This window comes from Chroicocephalus ridibundus, chromosome 1, assembly GCF_963924245.1.
Source record: "Chroicocephalus ridibundus chromosome 1, bChrRid1.1, whole genome shotgun sequence".
Lineage (NCBI taxonomy): Eukaryota > Metazoa > Chordata > Aves > Charadriiformes > Laridae > Chroicocephalus > Chroicocephalus ridibundus.
The window spans coordinates 125,905,099-125,922,151 of record NC_086284.1 but is presented as its reverse complement, the minus strand read 5'-3'; the positions used below and the strand labels follow the sequence as shown (position 1 = coordinate 125,922,151).

Here is a 17,053-nt window from a genome sequence, read left to right as displayed (position 1 = left end):
TTAAAGTAAAAAATATAGCCCATTGGCTAAAAGTTACAAAATCTGCAGTGCATCACTCCTTAATTGTGAGAAAAGGAATGAACCTACTTGCAGTGTGCTTTCTAGTAAAAGTTTTTCTATGTATTTATATATTCAACTTCTGTTGTCTTGCATAATAGACTTATTGTAGGCTGAAAGTCTGGCTGTCTGGCCTTTTCAAACTAATACACCTTGCTGTTTGTTTGAGGCTGTTTTATTACAAGGGTTACATTCTAAATACATCTGGGCAAGGATGCAGTGAAATATAGGAGCTTCTTTTTGTGTTTTTATAAATCCCATAATAAACCAAAGATGAATGGCTTCTAAATAACAGAGGTAACAGTTAAATAAGAACAGTTTCTTAATGTAATAGTAACAAAAACTATAACTGGACAATATAGCATTTTCAGTATACAGTGTAGTATTTAATTTATTTACAATATAGTATTAAAATTTTCTTTTCCCCCCCCTCTTCAAGTCATCGTCACTTTGTATGGCTGGTGTTCACGCAGGCGTTGTGTCAAATACTCTGGGTGGCCAAATTAATGTTGTAATCAGCAAGGGCATTCCATACTATGAAGGCTCCCTGGCTAACAATGTCACCTCAAAAGTGTAAGTGTCCTTCTGGTATTCTTTTTATCTTTAGCACTTTAGATCTTGGTAGTGTTTCATCGTGAGATTAATTTCAGCTGGGGGAGCCATGTATTCCATGGATGGGTTCTCTTCGGTAAGGTTCTCACAATGGTCTTTTGCTACAGTGTAATTGTTTTACCAGATATTTTTTACCTCTAGACCATAAAGATTAATTTTCCAAATTCTTCAGGGAGGTTGGGTTGTATCTTACAAAATGCATGGCATGACCATAAATTCCTAATGGTCTGTGGAAAAATGGTAATTTAGAGGCAACTTTTTAGTTGCAGGGGAAAGAGTGTAACTTGTCATTTTATCTCAGAAGTCCAAGGAATGAAAGCAGAGGAGATTGGTTTTTGTTATTATGATTAGCTTAATTTAAATGGGAAGCATTTTAATGAAGTCTTGCGTTTTGCTGGGCAGATGCTTGTTTGAAAGCCTTTAGCTCAGATAGTATCTCTGGGCTGGACTTCAGTTGAAAAGGTTTTTGTACTGAAAGCCCTGCAACTTGGTGACAGGAGGTGTTACTTTAATTGTGAAGCGCTTGTTCAGGCATATGTGCATAAGTTTCAGTGCCAAGCAGTCAGACAAGAAAAATAAATGGAAGACAGTTTGTTTCAATTTTCCTCACTGACTACCACAAAAAACATCTTTTGTTCTCTGCAGGGGGCCGTTATCTACAGGTCTCTTCACATTTAAGACAAGTGGTAAGCGTTATCACATATATTGCATGTTGGTACTTTGATACAAATTTTGTAAGTAGAAAGAAGCGTGCTTAATTTTTGTTCTAGTTAGTGAGACTTTTTTTTTAGTGCGTTCCTCAGTAATGTATATTTTAGAATCATTTTACTGTCTCATTTTGATGATTAATGAACACTACGTACATACGTCATGTATAAAGTAAGCCTTGCTTAGCTGCAGAAACAGATTCTTCCAGGGTATGTTCCTCTACTGCAGGCTGGTTTAAAGTGACTTGAGCCCCATATTTCAAATACACTGCTAAAGCAGAGTTGGGCACTTAAGAGTTGCTCTTATTTGTACCAACTAGGTACATTCTAGGTTTTTTTCTGGGTTTACTCCTTACACTTTCCTTGTTGCCTGCTAAGAAAGCTAGTGGAAATCCCAAAATGATTCCTCAGCTTTTCCCACCCTCTTGTACTTTTTTTTTTCCTTCTGTATTCTTTCAACTGAATGCTGGGTGATAAATTACTTGTCTCTCTTGCTCTGGAAAGGCATCACTTGGGCCTTGCTCTGTGTGTAAGTTGTGTTCCTTCTTGGCTGCCATGTTTTGTTTCGTAAGTGTGTACCAGGTTGCTGGTTGGTTTAACAAGTGTTTCCCTCTTCTTAAAGCTTTACTGCTTTGCATGTTTTTACTTTCTATCAATTATCTGTTTTCCAAAATAAATTAGCTGTAGTTTTCTAAATGGAAGTCAGCTTTTCTCTAAGTCACTTTAAATGCCGTCTTTGAGTGGATGTTGGAAATATTGTGAAGACAATGGCCTTTCCTTAGTCTGTTTAACTATTTTAATAACAATATTAAAAAAAAGAAAAAAAAAAAGAAAAAATAACCACAAAAAACTAATGAAAGCATTACATCTGTTTTCTGTAAGGATAAAGTTAAAACCAACAAAAAAAGGAATGTATGTATGATTCCCCCCCTTACATAAGTAAAAGTGATGCTGAATAGGGATGTAAAAGCAGGAATTGAAGCTGGCGGGCAGGAGTGCTTGGAAATGGAAATGCACACAAATAAGCAAAAATTAGAAAATACAGTTCATGTAATATTAAAATAATCTATCTCCCAGACCTCTGTAAGAGCTGGAAAGAAGAATAGCATATCTGGTGATGTTATGCATGGAGAATATCAAACAGTGATCGAGGCAGGGTTTGTTGGGGTTCTTTGTCTTTCAAAACGTGATCTGATAGTGTATATGAAAGTAATTATGCGGCCTGGAGATACGAAGCGATAGGACAAAATGCTGATCTAGACTATGGATTTCACTGACACATTTGAGAAATAATTGAATAAGCTGGAAACAAGATGCAGGTCCAGATTAAAATGTACGGAGTTGGGTGGCCTAGGAGCTAGCTGAAGGAAAAAAGAGGACTGTAGTATGCTCAAAGGAGGTTTATCAGACTGTGTTGAAGTTACTAGTGTGATTTTTCTGTAATAGTTGGTTTCATGACTTGGTACGAAATAGAGGAGTGTGCTATTAATGCTAGAGATGTGGTCAGTGCAGAGGAAGATGAAACTATTCGTACAGGAGGACCTGTCTGACTTCGGGACTTGAGTAATAGAAATTTCACTGAAGAATCACAGAGCAAAAAGTGTAAGGTCAGGTATGTAGAGACTGAGGCGTTCCTGCTTCAAACCGGCAGCGTGTTAGGTGCAAACGACAGATGAGGTTAGTGAAGTGCTAACGTGACCCTGTGCTGTAGCAGGTGAAGCGTGTCCATTAGAGAGAACGAATTATTAATGCCATCGTAGGGGACATTAGTAAGGCTTGGTCTGGGATCCAGTCGCACATGGGCTCTGCCCCCTGCGCCTCCCTTGAGGGATGAGCACCCGACCTTGGCGCACGGAGCGGGGCAGCTCACAGCAAAGGGGAAACCTGGCTGGGTGGTTCAGGCTGCCTGACGGAAGGCAAAGATTGCTCTCTGCTGACCTGTCTGGGGAATACACGTGTGAAAGGGGAAATCCGTTGGCACTACAGAACAAGATTTTAGCAAAGAGCAAATGGATATCAACAGCCGCAAGGAAATTTAGCCAGGAATACAGGAAAATGCAATATGGGAAGAAACCTCTAGTAAGAACGGTGACAAAAAATTACAACTGATTTCAAGAATGTGTTTGAGCTCAGGGCCAGGATTATGATGGCTTCCTACCTTTGGTGTATTGTTTGAATTATCGTTGTGATACTGAGGTGGGTTTAAAAAACAAGAAGTTATATAGACACAAAAAAGGAAAGAATGACCAAGTAGTCTGTTTCCCATTTCTGCATCAACCATACATACTATCAAACCACGGCAGCTCCCCCGAAGCTTCTCGTCTAGTGCTCTGTGTGGGTGGTGGTTGAGAGAATATCTGCATTAATATTGAGCACCCATAAACCGTGCAGTACTCAAAACCATAATGGTTTGGTTCCAGCATCACTTTTAGAAAGCAGACAACAGTGTGTTTTGTTGGTAGGGTGGTTATGGAATAAATTTAGATGGCAGTTTAATATTTGCATATGAAGTGTTAAACTCCAAGCAGGTAAAATAATTGTGTAACTTGAATTTTCATTTTGAATCCTCACCTTTTCTGTTGCTCAGGTTGCTATGGGACACTGGGGATGGAATCTGGGGTAATCCCTGATTCCCAGATCACGGCATCCTCTATTCTTGAGTGGTCTGACCAAACAGGACAAGTGAACATTTGGAAACCTGAAAATGCCAGATTAAAAAGGGTTGGTCCTTCTTGGGCTGCATTTATCAGTGATGAACATCAGTGGTTGCAGATTGACTTGAATAAAGAAAAGAGAATAACAGGTAAGTGAATCTGATGTGGCTTTTAAGCAGCATTCCAAAAGTTTGGTTACTGACATTCTTTTTTCCACTGCTTGATCTTAAAGTCCAGGTAACGTTTAATTACCATTACAGCAAAGTTGGTTCCATGTCCTAGCTAATACACCGAGAAGCCTGGAGTTAAACAGATGGAGTTTCACAGTAGAAAACACCTCTTCCATCAGAATTTGTGTTTACTGTGGTTTTATTGGATATTGGATGCTTCCCTTTCCCTGCTGTTTGTCTCCTTGGAGGCGCAAATCCCTATGCGGTCAGCTCAGTCCACCAGTACTTCTGATGCGGGTATACTGACTTCAGTTTCTAGGTTTTCCCTCCTGCCTGTCACGCCTGTAGTGAATCCAGCAGTGGAGATGGGAACAGTTGGAGTGCAATGTGAGATAAGCAGCGGACAGAGTAACGCAGCTGGCAGCCTCCCTCCCCTTCACCTCCTTGCCTGAAGCGGAGCTTGGGCTGAGGTGGTGGCCCCTCAGCAAGTGGACCGGACAGTGCAGACGGATGCAGCCAGTCTGGGTTAGGCTCTGCTCCTCCTTCACGGAGATTGTGAAGGACCAGCCATCGTGATTTTAGTTGCTGTGTTTATTTGGCGAGGCAGCTGGAGGTGCTGTTTCCCAGTCCGCTCTGGATGTTTGCCTCACATGCTGGGTGCTGAGCGAGCGAGCTCATGGTTGCTTGTTCCTGCTGATCACAGTGTGGCCCCCTGCTCCTAGTGACCTGCTGAGGCATTTGCATTTTGGGGTTAACCTCGGGGGGGGGGGTGGGGGGGTGGATAGCCTAAGTAGCGACAGTGCAGCTATTGTGTCTTCTGTGCTGACCTTAAGTGTTTTCTATATCGAGTTAATTGGTCAGAGGTGATTTGCTGTTGTTAATTGGCATGTTTGCAATCTGACTTAAGTCAAAAATAAAGTGGCTTTAAGTAGAGTGCTTCGTCGAGTCCCAGGCTTTAAGGCTATGGTGAAACGTCTTCCTTTGATCAGTTTGGGTTTGTCTCTCTCTCAAATGCAGGAGCTGGTCTCTGGAAACTCAGCCGCACATGCACATCAGCAGCCTGGCTTCCTATCGTTAAGCGACTCGGGATTACCAGCAGCATTTGTTATTACCTCCCTGGGGACTATTTGGATTTTACATTACTCCTCTAATTCCTGTGCTAATAAGCTTTTACAAAACAGCTTTCCTGTGTGAGTCGTTCCGCAGCGCTGAAGTGTCAGCTTTAGGAAGCTACGGGTCTTTCAAGCTTGCTTTTCCATTGGGAGTACAAAAGCAGGGAAGCGTGGTGCCGTCTGGGCAGGTGGAGACAGGAGTGGGCCACAGTCAAATCAAGAGGCCGTCTCCATCAAGGAATGGGGGGAAAAGTGCTTAGCAAGGTTATATAAAATGAGAATTAAAATACAAAAGTAAGTAAAATGATTATTAAGTTTCAGTCACTGCAGAAGTGTCTGACCTTGGCACCTTGGATAAATTTTTCTGAAATGTAACTGGACCAGTGGAGATCACAACTACGTAACTCTGGATTCAGAAGCTGATCTATTAATTGTTACAAACTGGTACCAGTTTTTTGTTGTAACTGGGCACCTTCATTTTCACAGGTATCGTAACTACTGGATCAACCTTAGCAGAGTACTACTACTACGTCTCAGCCTACAGAATTTTATACAGTGATGATGCACAGAAATGGACAGTGTACAGAGAACCTGGCATGGATAAAGATAAGGTAAAATACCACACACTTTCTAGGTATGTCCTGCGGAGATTTCACAATTGTAAATACAACTAATTTTGATACAGTGAGGAAGCATTAAATAGCTGTCCTTTTCAGTGTAATTTTGAATCATAAGCAGCCTCTATGCAGAACAAAATATGAAAATACGTGAGGATTTGAACAGTTCTGAAATTCAGAGGTATTCTTCCTACTGTTTTGGGATGGGAATATTCTCTACAAGAAACTTCTGTTGCCAGTGGTAGGCTGTCTGGTACTGCCTCCCTGTAAGAATAACCAGATTTCTTTCAAAATAGGTTGTATGTTTCAAAATTAAGGTTTACTTTCTTATCTTCTTGTGGTTACAGAATAAACGTTAGGGATTGTATAATTTTGTCTTTTATAATGTTTCTGTTAAACTTAGTTTTTGACAAAATACTGGCAAGTTTGTTTCTGGTATAATAGAACAGCCCTTGCAGAGAGGCTTAAAAAATTCATTAATTTCATTCTTAAAAAATGAAATGGTACGTTCAGATTGCAAATCCTTAGCCACACACAAAAGTTACCTAACGTTAGCAGCAAGATAATCTTATTTTCCTCATGTTTACAGTTTTGCAGTAAAAATGAGAAGATTAACGTCCTACCTGGTCTTCCCAGGGGTTCAGATCAGATTTTCTTAAACAAAGGAGAGGATTCGCAGTAACCTGACTGGAACTAGAATTTCCTGCCCTTTCTTAAAATTCTTGGATGTAATTTACCTTACTTCCAGAGGCCTGTGGTATTACCTCCATGTAATAGTAACTAGTAACGTAGTAACTTTTTAGGAAAGGATGGCAAGAATGGTAACTCTTTAGCTGTACTTGGTTTCTTCTCTTTACTGTGGGTTAAGAATGTTTCAAGGTCTGATGTAGCGTCCTGTTGATGAAGTGAAAGGCTGAAGTCTTTTGTTTGTTAAATTAAGACGTTTTTGAACACTGAATGTAACCAGAGTAGGAAACTTTCCTGAAAGGAGGAGACTTCACTGTCAGGGCTGGTCCATCTCCTTGAACCTACACGTGAACTACCAGACTGTTAGTATGAAGTATTCAAGGGAAAACAAATCAAAATCCAGCATCTTTTGCTAGTTTTCGAGTGCCCTCTCCTGGTCATAAAATAAAACCTCAGCTAGTGAGCTGCCTAGATTTAGCTTCATGTGTAGTTCGATTATTTTCTTAGAAAACTTCTGCAGCTGTTGCCTTTTAATTTGAGCATATTGTTTTTCTTGCAAATTCATGAAATTAAACGAATTGTGGAGCTTGAAATTACAGGCAACAGATCTTTTTTTGCACTCCTTGTATGTACCTTGTATTAGGTACAATGCATGAAGAACCAGACGTACCCAGAAGCGCCAGCTGTAGTTAAACGACAGAAATAAGGGTTCAGTTATCTCTTACACTTCAAAATAGCAGATTTTTCCTCTGTCTGACATCATCTCCCTTGATACAGTTTTGCTTTTGGATGCACATGCCTGCGGGCTTCCCCCTCTGAGCCTTACATAATTGCACACCAGACAGACCAGGAGGTGCTATTCCCCCTTTTTTTGAAAAATGTTTGACATTCCTAACGTTGTTCATGAGACTAGAAGCTTTTCCAAGGCTTTCCTGTAGTCCTCTTTGAAATAGCTTCTAGAGATCTGTCAGTACTCGGGAAAAGCTTTTCTTAAAACTTTTGTCTATGAAAAAAGGGAATAAAATGCTTCAATTGGGGGAAAACTGACAAATCAAAGCTGCAGCATTGGCAAAGTTTTGTTTGACGGTACAGAGGCAAATGGAGAGAGTTTGATAATAAACAGAATATGAAAGTCCTTATCAAAAAACTTGCACTGTATTGATCTCGAGCATTTTTTTTGAGCGAAAAATTAAATGAACAAAAAATACAGAGCTGCAGATAAAGTTAAGTTGCTTGCATAACACTTGACATCAAAAGCTCGACCAATAAAAGCCTGGAGTAAAGAACTACTTTACTGTTAAGCTTTCTTGAAGATTATAGTCAATGTTAATGATTCGTGTTGCCTTTGCTGTTCCATGCTCATCCTCAGAAACCCGATGTGAGACTTTTAGTGTCGGGCATCTATTTCCTAATCTGTAACTTTTGCGTTTGTTGCTTGGTGAGCCGGGGGCAGCTTGTACCTTCTTGTAGTCATGGGCCCTGGCATGGCACAGCGCAGACAAGGATACAGGACAGCAGTGTGGGCTGGGCGCGTTCCCCTCAAAGAGTCACCTCTATATTTTGCTTCTCATTTACATCTTTACCAAAACAAATAATTCTCTGTTGAGGTCTGTAGCTACAATCCTGTCAGATTAGTAAGTAAATTAATAATTTTGCCTTAGTTTAGGGGAAAAGTGGCTGTAAATTGGAACCTGGTCTTCTGTGTTCTTGCCACGTCTCATTAGATTGCGAACACCTGGACACGCTAACTGTGCCTGCTTTGTATTATTCATTTATTTCCAAAATAACACCATAGACTTGCTCCCACCTTTAAACTGTTTTAATTCATTGCTAGTAAGTATATTTGAGAACAATAAGCCTTAATTCAGAGCAGGACAATATCACTGAGGGCCATGTGCTTGTAAATCTGTTCTGCGCTAAGCTGGGGAAGAAGAGAGACTGTACGCTTTCAAAGCAAATCCCTTGTGTTTGCCTACCTAGATTTTTAGTATCATGACTAGGTTAGCAGTTAGTCTGACAGCATTACTTGCGTACCTAAGAATGAAAATGCCTGTTACTAATTGAAGATGTAGAAAAACCAATGCACTCAAAGATGAAGTAGTGCATTTAAGTTCCCAAGTGATTTATTTTTCCATGCCGAACAAAATTATGTGTCTTATTTGGTCAGTCAGTGCTTTCAAACATGAAGAGAATTAATGCCTATGTAAGGACAAACCAAAATTCTTACGCTTAAGCAACAGTAATGGGGCTTGTGTGTCTTCTGAGAGCGGAGGCAGGTAATGTACGTCAGGGAGCCCAGTCGTGCGTCCCTTAAAGGTCCCTGGGGTTGTTTGGGTTTTTTTTGACTTTTGAATGGATAGTTTCCTGGAATATCCCTGTAGGGATATTCTAATTGTTTTCGTACAAAAATTTCAACACAAGAGTGCAATACAAAAACCACTGTAAGCAAACGTGTTACTCATTTACTGCCACCTCTATGGTGATGTGTTGCAGCGGCACCCAAGAGCTGCATTTGCAGAGCCAAAGCCCACTGCTGCGCCCTGACACGGAGAGACAGTTCGCTTCCTATCCGAAGACACAGTAATACCAAACCAGCCCTCCCAAAGAAGATGATGGGATGGCTCTGCTGGGTTGCAGTACTGGGCCCAGTTTCTGTATTAAGCAGCTCAGTGCAAAATCTGTAGTTGGCTGTAAATGTGTAAGTGTGCTTACGCTGCGTCATACAGTGACTACCTGCTTACCGGTTTTAAATTTCAACCAGACAAACCCGTTCTGTATTGTCAAGTTTTGATGAGCTCCTTGTGTGCGAGGCCCCGCAGTGAAGGACCAAAGCCTGAGCCCTTCTCTTGCAGAACCTCAGGGCTTCAGGTGGGACTCTGAAAAGAGCGCTCACATTCTGAACCTGAATCCTTCTGATTTTGCTTGTGGTTCAGCCCTTGCAGACGCAACCGCTAGAGGACAGTGTGATTACAGGCTTGGCTGCGTCTCTTAATGCTTTCTAATAAACGCCGTACCCAGTCTCAGGACAGACTATGCTTAAACTATGAGGCTGTGCGAAGGCACCACGTAATTCCTGCTTTCACATTGTTGCAACTGCGTGCTATATACACCTGAAGAGTAAGTGCAAAATACCAGAAAAGGGCTGAGTTAGAATTATGCAGGGCCGTAAACATATGAGATGTCTTTACCAGCAGCCATTGCCTGGGGAGCAGCTGTAGAATATTACACGGTACCTTTATTCTGAAGTAAGTAGTTGAGTGCATACACGCACACTAACACCCCTTTGTTTTATTTAGTCATATATTTAATAGGCATCATCTCAGTGGAGATGTGCAGGCAGCAGCACTGTTCTGGGGTGAATTGTCAGGATTCTGCACTGCTTATTTTTCCTAAATAAAATATCAAAATTGGTTGTAATTACTTAGTTGCTATTGCATTTGTATAACATAATGTTTGTCTTTTTTTTTTCCCCACCCCCCAGATATTTCAAGGGAACACTGAATTGTACCACGAAGTTCGCAATAATTTCATTCCACCTATTATTGCACGCTTTTTCCGGATTAACCCCTTAAAATGGCACCAGAAAATTGCAATGAAAGTAGAATTGCTAGGATGTCAGTTTAGTATAGGTAAGGCAACTGAAAACCTTTCGACTGTGCAAGACAAGCAATGAAATAATTCGGCAAAGATTACACTGGGGGTATATTTTCAATGAGGAGAAAAAGTACTTCGTAACTGCATAATCCTTCTGTAACTAATACGTCTGAATTTCTTCCAAAGTTATTACCCTCAACCTGGTGAATACCTAGTTTAAGCGTAAACATGGTAATTTAGAAAATAAGTGTTTCAAAGAACACCAGTCGCTTGCTTTCCATGTTATTGACTTGTGGGTTTTTTCCCCTTATATATAATGATATATAACATGAGAAAAGCTTTGAACCAGCTGTTCCAGCTGCTTCTCCTGAAAAGGAAATAGGGAAAAGTAGCACTTCAACAATTTTTTTTTTAATATAAATTCTTTTCTTCTGAAGGCCGTGCTCCTAAAATCACCATGCCACCACCACCTCAGAACAAGAACGATGACAAGAATGATGACTTCAGTGATGACTTCATTCATTCAGTGAAGACTTCGTTGCAGACAGATAAAACAACTTTCACACCTGAAATAAAAAACACCACAGTGACTCCAAGTGTAACCAAAGGTACCCACCATTAAGCAGTAGAAGGCTTTGGGAACTTCTTTACAGTACTTTGGCCTATGTTAAGTGTGGTTTGGGAATTTAAATTTTCTCAACATTTACTATAGCAAATTACCAATCTTTTCTTTTTAATATTTACCAGTTATTAAATATACATATGATAAAAAACTGCATGCAGAAACAAAACCAATCTTCCAAGTCACATAGATGTTAAGTTCCGTCTTTCAAAACTTCTTCAGACTGAGTCCAGCTTTTAATTACTGAACAAATTTTGTCATAAGGAGAAGTTGCAACTTGGACTTCCCTTTAGAATTGATCAGATGTAACTGCTTTGTTATTTAATTTGATAATTTCTGAGGACAAAACACTTTCAACATAGTTAATCTTTTACGGAGCAGTCATGGTTTGAAATTTGAAAAACATCATCTGGCATCATCATTTTGTTTATCAAAGAAAATTGTCAGAAAAGGGAGCAAGATCACTGCAGATGCGGCATTGGTGAGGTGTCCTTTGGATGGCAGGGGACAGGATGGTCTCATGTCACAGGCAGACCAAGCACAGGCTGGTTGTGATTAACTGTTAAGGTACGGTGGTATTTACTTCTCATAGGAAGTTCAAGCTTAAGTGGTTGCGTATTCCTGGGCTCCTTTGATTTTTCTTGTTAATAATAACATACATTGTTCTAACCGAAAAATCTTACTTCTATTAAAACAAATCTCTTGATTTTGATGAAAAACCTTGCAAAAATAGCAGCTCTGCATACATGTAGAAGAGCTAGATGTTGATTGACATCTGCGCTGTGGGAGCGTCCAGCAGGGTAGCTTAGCTGGGGGATCTGGTGTGATAGACGCTATACGTAAAAACTATGTGCTTTACACAAGTAATTTTCAAATTAAAAATTGATTTATGAAAAGCTCTTCTGTCTGACACCACTCAATTTAATGGCTTTCAGATGTGGCATTGGCAGCAGTTCTGGTTCCAGTGCTGGTGATGGTCTTCACTACTCTGATTCTTATCTTAGTTTGTGCGTGGCATTGGAGAAACCGGTAAATGACCAGCTGAATGAAAGTGCTGTAAATGACTGTTAGCCTGGTGCGTGGGAGTGAAATGCTGCATGTGTCGCTGTGGGAACTACCCAGTCCACACTTGGGGAAGGGCTTTGTCTCAGAATTGTATTCTCTATGAGAAAGTGTTCACTTCCATAACCAAAACAGCGTTTTGTAACTATCTTCATTAGAATTGCTTTTACTGAAAACTGGTTTCTCCAGTAGCAGCAGACTGGTGATGGCAAGCCAGGTTACTGGTGCTTATACCTTAAATTTGAGGACCAGTTACAGCCAAGGTGATCGTTGCTGAGCATTAATGAATGCATTGTCCTATAAGCAGACTAGCTGAAATATCCCCTTTTTCTTTTTTCCACAGCAAGAAAAAAAGTGAGGGCGCTTATGATCTACCTTACTGGGATCGTGCAGGTAACAAAATGGTTTTATGAAATCCTTTACTTGGCATTTTTGGTTTGATGCGTATATTTCAGATTGCATTAACACAGACAGTTTCCACCATCAGAAGCTTCTCTAGTTCTAACCAATGTAGGCATAGTGAACACTGAATTTTTTTTCTGGATAGACTCAACTGCTTCATTCTCTGAATTTTTTTCAGAAATAGAAAATGCCTTGTCTTCTGTTACAGCTTCAGAGGTTGTTTGGTTTTTTTTTTTTGTAAACAAAGTTTTAGAACCTCTTACTTAAACAACACGAGGGGAAAAATCATTTATGAGGAATGTCTTTATACATTTGATAATGTATTTGGTACTTTTTTTTTTTTTTTTTTTTTTTTTTTTGTCCTGGAAAAAAAGTCTTTTGCCTTACTGTGTAAGGCCTTTCTTTGTTGGCCTACTAAGCATGGGGGATTGTTTGCAGCTCCTTTTAGGCATATTTTCCATCCTACTGTCTTGTGCCCCATTAACTTGGGCTCAGACAATTCCACCAAGCAGCACTTAGCAAGTGTCTTGAAAAGGCCTGTGCTACAGCGTGAGGGGCTGCTGCAGCAGCTGGGTTTGTACTGTCTGTATGACCGGGCTTCTCTTCTCTGGCCTCATGCTGAAAATTTCCACATCTGGGTGTTTGCTCGCTGGCAGTTTTAAGTACGCCTTATCCTTTAGACAAGAAACCTTTTAATGGCCTTATTTATATTTCTTACATGTCTGTTTCTGATAGGTCACAGCCCTGTTGTCTTAGAATATTAGGCTCAAAATATCTTGTATTTAAATGTCAATGATGGATGTGCCAGATGTTTTTCCTGTTTGCTTAAATTTAAACGTTCGGTCTGCAGGTCTGTTTTAAAAGGAAATTTGGCAAAATGCAATATCAAAATAACATTGCTGCGCTTCTCTGTGCAACCTCTGTCCCCTCCCACAGGGTACCTCCAGTTTTGTTTAACATTGTTCTGTGGTTTTGAATCTCCTGTTTCCCGGGCTTTACCTACAGGATCGTCTCTTACAGCTGCAACGAAATATGTTAATGGCCGGCAAAATGAGAATGGCTCTGGCTGCTGGGGGGAGGGAGGCGGACCTAACAAAACCAACCCTCCCTACCTTCTCTCAAATGTTCATGACCACAGTCACTCCTTTTCATTTCCACTGAATAAAGACCACTTTAACTTCAGGTTTTTGCAAATATTCACTGATGAACCTTTTTCAACAATGCGCGTTAAAACCATGACGTTAGCAGCCTGAAATCACTACTCTTGGATCATATCTGAGATTGTCTAAAATTTTGTGTAAATATTTGATTTACAAACTGGAATCAGGGCTGACACTTTAGTATTTTCTGTGTTTTATGAGTTTATTAATGTGATGAGTAGCCCCACCAACCACTGCTAATGAGCATTCGAGGATAGATTCCCCAGACTGCAGCAGTTCTGCAGGTGTTTGAAGGGGGAACATTTGGGCAAGTTGACTGGGTGAGAGTTACGTTGTCACCTCTGAATCTGCCAGAAAATGTTAAAATATCTTGTAACCTTAGGGTTATACAAATACTGATAATTGAGTGGTTTACCTGCTACTACAAAACAAAAGATGTGGTGTAAAAATATTTTAGTAGCATAAAACACAGTATATACGCAGTCTTGGGTGTTTTGTTTTTTTTTTCTTTAAATGTGAAGGATGGTGGAAAGGAATGAAGCAGTTTCTCCCGACCAAATCAGCAGAACATGAAGAAACTCCTGTACGCTACAGCAGCAGTGAAATTAGTCACCTAAGACCAAGAGAAGTCCCAACAATGCTCCAAACAGAGTCTGCAGGTACATTTTACTGGGTTTGTGGGCATGTTTTTATATATCTGTCTAACTATATATATATATATATATCTCTGTCTGTGTGTGTGTGTAAAATATATATATATATATGATGTGCTAAAAAATGACAGGAATTTGGCTACATTTAATTATTTCCTGTTTGTTTTGGGGAACAGAGGAGAAATGATTAGTTCTGTTGGTAAGGGCATTTCTTAAAATGCAGGCTTTTTCAAAACTGTTCTCGGAGTATCATAGAAGTATGTATTGAGTGATTTGACGTACTGTGCAGAGACACTTTCCCAAGTTAACGCAATAATTGAAAATTTCTTTACTTGTACTTGTTCTTAAACGCCATAAAGAGTTGAAGGATATTTTTTTTTGTTGTTATGTCTTCATGCAGTGGAAATAATTTCACCCTGTTATCTTTATGCACAAATCTGAAATATGGCACTTGGTTCCTTATGCTGACTCTATAGATTAAATCATTCTTTTGATCCAGAAAAGGAGGAGTTAGTGATAACTGCATATGCCCTTTCCTTGCTGAACCAGTCATTAGAAGAAGATGACTGACTATGCCTTTTGTTCTGTGCTTACGTGCTGATGGCAGAAATTACAGCTTCACAGGAAGCAGAATTACTTTTCTCTTTTCGGCTGCTTGTCTGTTTTTACCCAGCTAGCCAGGTTTCTCACCTCCAGTTTTTGTAAATCAAATTATCTGTTGGACTAAAACACCTCAGCGGACCACATGCAGGCTCCCCCCTCAGAGGACAAACCCTCCACCTCAAGGACTACTTTTCACCCAAAGCCAGGCCGGATAATTTCATTTAATTTTAATTTTGCAGGGGAGAATATTTCAAAAAAACTTGGTTTTGAGGCAGATTTACAGCATGGGAAACTGCAGCTTACAAGGGAAGAAGCATAAACCTGAGAAATTCAGATGTTGTGGCTATCCCGGTGGCTTTAACTATTGGGTGGAAATTACTTTTTTCCCAAATCAGTTGGTACTGGTTTGATCTAGGATAATAATTTCTGTGAAACTATTGACAGGTTGTATTTAATGTGATGCTAGTGTAAAAAAAAATAATAAAATCCATTAAGTGTCTTTTTATTTTGTTTTGTTGGGGCTTTCAACACAGAGTATGCTCAGCCACTGGTAGGGGGAATTGTTGGCACGCTTCATCAGAGATCAACCTTTAAACCAGAGGAAGGGAAAGAAGCAAGTTACGCCGATTTGGACCCTTACAATTCACCCATACAAGAAGTTTACCATGCTTATGCTGAACCACTACCTATAACTGGACCGGAATATGCTACTCCAATAATCATGGACATGTCCAGCCATCCCAGCACACCTCTTGGTGTTCCTTCCATTTCCACCTTCAAAGCTGCAGGGAATCAAGCTCCTCCACTGGTTGGAACTTACAATAAACTCTTATCTAGGACAGACAGCACGTCATCAGCACAGGCGCTGTACGATACACCAAAGGGGCAGCCAGGGCCAGGTGCTGCCGACGAATTGGTGTATCAGGTACCACAGAGTGTGGCTCATTCCGCTGGGAGTAAGGATGAACTAAGTTAGCTCACGAGTAAGGTAGAATGATGGCTTGTTTTTAAAAGCCGGTTCCATAACGCTGACAGTTTCATTTTTTTAATTGCATTGTTTTGATATTGTTAGTCTTAAATAATACAATGTTGAACCAAAAGATGTGTTATCGGAGGTCTGGGAAACCGGTAATTCTGCCTTTCGTTAAGCTGTATATATAATTACAGCTTGTCTCCTGTAAAACCGTGGACTTTTTTTATTACTGCTGTACAATTGTCTGTCAGACATGAGAGAAGAACTCTTCAAGCTTAGCTTCAGTAATTCATAGATGTGAATGATAAGTTGGGAGAAACAGTTAGAAGTACGAAAGCCAGTAATTTCTTGCTAATGGTACTATTTCGGGGGGGGGGGGGGGCGGGGGAGGGGAGATGACGGGACACCTCAAAACCCAAAGCAGTCATAGTGTTATAGTGTAAGCACTATAGCTTCTTCTAAAATTCATTTTACCCTATAAAATGCCTGCACAACTTTGGAGTTTAAAAACTACTGTCAGGACTGATGTCAAAAATCCCATTAACTTCATGGCATAAAATAGCTTCAATTCTAAATTAGGTTATATCGCGTTTTGTTCACAGAATTAGAAGTCATCAGCTGTGTGTTCCTCAAAAGGTTCCCACCATTTTTGTTAGCCTTCCAAAACTAGAACCTGCTGTCCGTACAATCTGTTCTCTGCCTCACCTCCTTAAGCCACTCAGTCTTGTTCCTTCCTAGGGATCCGGGTGGCACAGACTAAGTCATAGAAGCAAACTGCACGGCAACTGCTTTTACATTTCTCCCTACTAAATGAAGGCTACTCTGAATAGCGTTTGCCTCAAATTCAGACTTCCCTGATGGTCTGTGTGCAAGAAGCATCCAGGTGTTTGAGGTGACTGAATTCAGAAAGGTTCTCCCTGTGCTGTCCCGTCCCCCTGTCGTCTCCCTTCTGCCGGAGTACCTATTGTTGTGTGTTAAGATGTGAGCATATACAAAGAAAGATGTGTATATACTTTTGTGAGTGCATAAGGAAGCACACAAATATTCTAATGGTGCACAGTTTGTGTTATACACGCATTTAGCACATATGGTACGTTTTAGCACAACTGAAAAACTTTAGCCTTAGGGCTTTTCTTATGATTGTTCTTATTAGAAGTATAAAAGATTCCAAAACCTTTTCAAGGGAACCAGTACTGTTCCAAAGAGTGTCCATTTCAGAAGCATTTAATGGAATTTGTGTCTTTCGAATGTTCCAGTGTTCTCTACTATGAAAACATTGCAGTCAGTCTTCTATTTGGGATAATTTAGACTAGTTTTAGCTAGGTAATCACAAAATGAAAACAATTTGGATGTCATATTTGCCATTTT

At 40.1% G+C, this 17,053-nt stretch overlaps 1 protein-coding gene across 1 annotated transcript in view; it reads left to right on the top strand.

Annotated features, from left to right (window-relative positions):
* DCBLD2 (discoidin, CUB and LCCL domain containing 2) overlaps positions 1-16,064 on the top strand; it is a 44,690-nt gene extending 28,626 nt beyond the window's left edge. The window contains exons 6-15 of the mRNA XM_063350362.1: positions 497-630; positions 1,315-1,355; positions 3,964-4,179; positions 5,799-5,923; positions 10,098-10,245; positions 10,648-10,818; positions 11,768-11,861; positions 12,238-12,287; positions 13,978-14,115; positions 15,246-16,064. Of these exons, the coding sequence (XP_063206432.1) occupies positions 497-630; positions 1,315-1,355; positions 3,964-4,179; positions 5,799-5,923; positions 10,098-10,245; positions 10,648-10,818; positions 11,768-11,861; positions 12,238-12,287; positions 13,978-14,115; positions 15,246-15,688 (1,560 nt within the window). The 3' untranslated portion in view covers positions 15,689-16,064. The remainder of the gene's footprint in view (positions 1-496; positions 631-1,314; positions 1,356-3,963; positions 4,180-5,798; positions 5,924-10,097; positions 10,246-10,647; positions 10,819-11,767; positions 11,862-12,237; positions 12,288-13,977; positions 14,116-15,245) is intronic.
* The last annotated feature ends 989 nt before the right edge of the window (positions 16,065-17,053 follow it).